This window comes from Erithacus rubecula (genome assembly GCF_903797595.1).
Source record: "Erithacus rubecula genome assembly, chromosome: 4".
Taxonomy (NCBI): domain Eukaryota; kingdom Metazoa; phylum Chordata; class Aves; order Passeriformes; family Muscicapidae; genus Erithacus; species Erithacus rubecula.
The window spans coordinates 42589671-42595022 of NC_136686.1; the positions used below are offsets into that span (position 1 = coordinate 42589671).

The 5352-nt window shown below is 38.1% G+C and overlaps 1 protein-coding gene across 2 annotated transcripts; it reads left to right on the forward strand.

The window, feature by feature from the left end:
• The first annotated feature begins 208 nt into the window (after positions 1–208).
• Positions 209–3490, forward strand: LOC306801574 (arg8-vasotocin receptor-like). Of its 2 annotated transcripts, XM_079304748.1 has the most exons (3): positions 209–894; positions 1042–1279; positions 2325–3490. In XM_079304748.1, the coding sequence occupies exons 1-3, from the start codon at positions 361–363 to the stop codon at positions 2519–2521; spliced, it is 969 nt and encodes a 322-aa protein (XP_079160874.1). In that variant the 5' UTR covers positions 209–360; the 3' UTR covers positions 2522–3490. The 2 variants fall into 2 exon arrangements, with proteins under 2 accessions (XP_079160874.1, XP_079160873.1); XM_079304747.1 differs by having other exon boundaries at positions 209–1279.
• Positions 3491–5352: the final 1862 nt, after the last annotated feature.

A 5352-nucleotide genomic window follows, 5' to 3' on the forward strand; every position in this document is an offset into this window, starting at 1 on the left:
GGGTTTTTTCTGAAGTGAGTAGTTGAATCACGTTGAGCCTCTGAAGTTTGCCTTTTATTTATATATTTCCCCCAATTGTGTGGCTCGGTCTGCCATTGGCTGCTGTCCCTGCAGCCTACCCGAGGGCTGTGCAGTTACATAAGGCTCTGTCTGCTGGGAGCCTATATAAAGCCTTTTTGCATGCCAGCAGAGAGAGAATTTTATCACTATCCAAGTCCCACTGCTTTGGTTCACATGAGCAGGAAGATTTGCTTGAAGATATCCTGAAACTCGGACCCAGGCTGGTTTGTGTGCCAGCCAGGGCTTCACAGCTGTCAACAAGTCGCAAGTGGCAGCTACTGAGAGTAGCTCCTGTGCATTATGAAGAATTTCTCATTTCCTATGCAGGATAACACACATCAGACCGAGAGTCCTCCTCCTCCTCACAGATTCCTGAGTTTGACAAATCAGTCAGATCCTATTGGAAGACCAGAAAGAGATGAGCAATTAGCTCAAGTAGAGATTGCTGTACTGGGGGTCATATTTCTGACAGCGTCTGTGGGCAATTTCATTCTCATACTGGTGCTGTGGCGAAGAAGAAAGAAGCTGTCTAGGATGTATGTGTTCATGCTTCACCTCAGCATTGCTGACTTAGTGGTAGCCTTTTTCCAAGTGCTGCCTCAACTCATATGGGATATTACAGATGTTTTCATAGGGCCAGATTTCTTGTGCAGAATTATCAAGTATCTGCAATTGCTGGGCATGTTTGCCTCTACTTATATGATAGTGGTTATGACAGTGGACAGATATCAAGCTGTTTGCTACCCTATGGTCACTTTCCAAAAGAAGAGAGCTCTCTGGAACATCCCCATTTGCACCAGCTGGTCTATAGCACTGATTCTTAGCCTACCGCAGGTATTTATCTTTTCTAAGACTGAAATATCTCCAGGTGTCTTTGAATGTTGGGGTGAATTTATTCAGCCTTGGGGCCCAAGGGCATACGTGACTTGGATTTTTGTAGTTATATTCTTCATTCCCTCAGCAATCCTTATCACATGCCAGGTCAAGATTTGCAAAATAATCAGAAGAAATATAAACGTGAAAAAACAGAATGAATGCGAAGCAACAAATCAGAATCAAGTCCTGCCATCCCGAGCAAGCAGTGTGAACTGTATTTCAAAGGCTATGATCAAGACAGTAAAAATGACAGTGGTGACAGTTGTTGCATATGTTCTCTGCTGGTCACCTTTCTTCATTGCACAGCTCTGGTCCGTGTGGTTCCCCAGCATCCTGACCGAAGGTAAGATGCTCTCCCTCCTCAGTCACAGCTGCATAGCAGGCTAGCACACTGCTGCTGAGTGCTTTATGTTTGCATTTTGCTTTTGTGTAAAGGCTACATGTGGTCATTTGAGAAAAAGAAATACCTGGATTGATTATCTCCTGTGTTTAATTAGGTACAGGGAATTTCTTGTGCTATGTGATCAAAACAACGTGTGTTTATTCTGTGTGTGCATCTTGAGTGATTAAGAATTTAAAGATTCATGAACAGCATGGTGAAAAGTATTGTGCTTCAGCAGAGCCTCAGACTTTTAGGGGTTTTAGGTGTTATAGCAGCAGTATTTTGGATTCTTGAGGTGAAAAGGAGCAATTGACTATTCAAAGTAAAAAAATTATTTCTTATTTACTGGGTGGAACAGTGATATTACAAGACATCTGATTTTTTAAAATATTGAAATCATATTGATGAAATTTCTGTAGTACACTTTGAAACAACCCAAAGTTGTCAAACAGCTGTTTATAAAGCAAAAAAAGCAAGCCTGAGAGTTATTAAACACCATGTTGTTAACCGAAAAAGTCTTGTCAAATTTATGCCATTGCCTTTTTTTGAAAGGCAAACTCTATATGTAACTTTAAATTCACCTATTCTAAATAGAGGTTAAAAAAGAGGAAAAAATATAATAATCCTGCCTGATAAAAACAGTATTGTTTCTGAACTTTAAGAATTCTTCCTGTCAGTGTGAATTTGAGTCCTATTCTACATATACTTATGTCAAAATATATATCTGTATTTATTTATATGTGTTTAACAGCTTAATAATTGCTCTTAAAGTTAATGTATCTACATCAAAAAAGAACTATATGAAACTATATAATTCTGAATGCATACAATAAAGAGTGTTTTATACTGTCAGCAACTGCAAATTGCATTGAAATGGGAATTTCCTATTATTAGATTACCTTTAAGATATGAATAGATACAGCAGAAAGCAGCAGACTGTGAAAATGTGACTTATTTGTATGAGTGCTTTGTTTGATCTCTTATTCCTTTAACTGTTTTGTTCTAGGTTCAGCATTCACCATTATAATGCTCCTTGGCAACCTGAATAGTTGCACCAACCCATGGATTTATATGTATTTCTGTGGCCAGATTCCATATTGCACAAAGAAGCAGCTGGAGAATACCTCGGCTCAGGATGAATCCATGTTCACAGGGAGCATTCATCTCGTAGACAGAGACCCTGAGGAAAACAGTTCTGCATAAATGCTAAGAGCTTTTGGCTGTTTTGTTACATTTCCTCTGTTCACAAGACATGTTGATATTTTAATATCATCCCTGATTTTGTGGATAAGGAAGCTGAAAAAATGTGGGTTTTGTTGTAAAAATGTATTTCTCTGCAGTTCTGTAGCATATACAGGAAGTTTCTGTGTTGTGCAAGTCTGACTCTGTGCTTCAATCACCACTGTCTTATCAGAATGAATCCCTGTAAGGACCGACAGATACATAAGAGTATCTTAGATATTTTGTGTCCTAAAGTACTTCCCCATATGTGATTCTGGATTTCTAAGTAGTAAAATATTACTAATGCCTGGTCCAACAAATTAAAACATAATTGAAAAGGAACCTGATATAATTAAACTTGAATATGTTTCCAGAGAGAACCATGAATTGTTCGTCATTCTGGTGTGATTGGGGGACAGTGACAAATCTTGAGAAGGCAGCACAAAGTCAGAAAAAGATTTTGCCAGCTCTTACTAGCACTTGGTTTAAATTAACTCTTTCTAGCACCTGGTTTAAATTAACTCTTTATGTACATTTTTTAAAATGCCAAGCAGCTTAATGTAACTTTAAAAAATAAAATAATTTGGCATGCTTGTGACACTGAACCCCTGCTTCAGTTTTGAATTCCATTGTGGATCACAGGTATCAGGAGCACAGCAGCAGATCAGGTTTTTTTGCTCCACACCATGGGATTTGATTTTCCATGCATTTCCTGATGTGCAAGCCGTTAACTGGACACCTACACACACCCCATACACACACATATACATACTCTAAATGAAAGTGGATTCTAAGAGTGTATACTTTAATTTAGCATTCAGATCCACTTGTTCTGGCATGGGAATTATTGGCAGATAACCAATTATTATTCTGTTCCTTAGTATCCCTTTAGGTTCAAATTAAAATATTTCCCTGTGCTGGAAAAATAGATCTGCATATCTTTATTGCAGATGCCATTTGCTTCCTGGTTTGTGGGTGTTATATGCAGATAGCTATTTATTTCCTTTCAATGTCTTCAATATGATCAGAGGAGTATGGAAGGAATATCAGCAAGGCTCTTTCAGGTGAGAATAGATCTGCATTCATGGGGACTCTGTGGCACTTATATCTGGTAACATGTAATCTGTCTACATTATACTGTGTTCCATTACATTTCAGATTTCTGAGTGCTAGCAATCTCAAATATCAGTAGAAAAGCTATAAAATGATGGGGTTTAATAGTCTTTAAATTGTAGTCAAAGGAATATTGATTTAAACTTAATACTGATCACATTGTGAGAAATTCTGCTGTAAAGTGAATAGTTACCCTTCAGGTTAATTTATGCTGATATATTTGCATATTCTATGATTTCTATTCTCTATATAATTAGACCAGATAAGGGCAAGAACCAAACACTGCTGTTCTTTATAAAGGAAAAAGCTTGTGTCCCAGCCCACCTGACAAGAAGGGTGGGTCTCCAGCTGTTAGGAAGAGGAAGAAGGTGGGTGAGGCAGACAGGAATGGGAAAGATTTGTAGAAGTCTCTTACTATAATTACAGCTGATACTTTTTCTTGCTGTTCACCCCTCCCCGTCCCACCTTTAATTAGTAGTTAATCATTTTACCCCACAAAAAAATCCCTATCACTGCAAATCTGTAACTCAGGTGAATGTCCTCACCTGGGGTAAGAATATCCAAGATACAATCCATTCTATTGCTAGGATATTGATACAGTCACTCCCTGACTTTCTAAGACTTCCAGTCAATTAGCTCTCAGTGAAGCTTTCCCTTATGATTTAATCCAATGGTTAATGGTGGGATTTTTTGTTTTTCCACTTCATTTGATCGTAGTTAGTTACACAGCATAATATGCAGACCTGAAAGTATGTAAACTTTCAAGTCCTTGAAATGTGTCAAGGAATCACCTGTGTCACTGCACTACTGTATTGGCAGCAAAACTCCTCAAAAGACATTAATTTGAAGGAAAACAGACATTCAGATTGTGTGCAAGGAGTTATCCAGATCCAGAATTGATGGAAGTCACAGTTCAGCTCAGACATCACATGGAGCTGTGCCATTTAACACCACCTGATCCGACCTCTGATAGAAACTTCAAAGGTATAACTTCTACTTATATTTCTGCATTGCTGATGTACTTGTTACTGGCACTAAAAATTATTTGGTAGATCTGAATTTTCCAAATAACAGTACCTCACTCTGTTCATTAAAAGCCTGAGGGCAATGCTACCTGCCCATATCTCAGATATTTGGATCATGTATTGAATGAAATATCAGAACTTCTTAAGTTCAGTGATGATTGTTCACTGTCTGTAATGTTCAGAACACTTATATCAGAACTTTTTGAGTTCAGTGATGATTGTTCACTGTCAAAAACATGTCACATGTTCAAAACACTTTTATTTTGTCTTTCAAGTGCTTTCTTTCTCATTTTTTCATCTTACTCCCCCTTACATTAGTCGTGCTCTTAAAAAGAATATTAAAGGTAACTGTACTATGTTGCAAACAACAGACTATGCATACTTTTGGTTTTAGTCTGCCAGGAGGTACTTGAACACAGCCATTTCTGCTTTCTCTCTTAGGAACATAAACAGGGCTGCACTTTCCAGATGTACATCCTTATCCTGCATGCCCTGCCCTGCCTACCCATGGGTAGCACTGACTAACAGTCTCAGTGGGGACTTGGGTTCAGGACCACATTTTCCCATCAAAACTCATTTTCACATGATGGGAAATTCATTTGGGCAACTTTTCTCCTTCTCCTTTTTATTTTTTAAAAATCCTTATAAACTGCCCTTTACAGGACTTCTCTTATT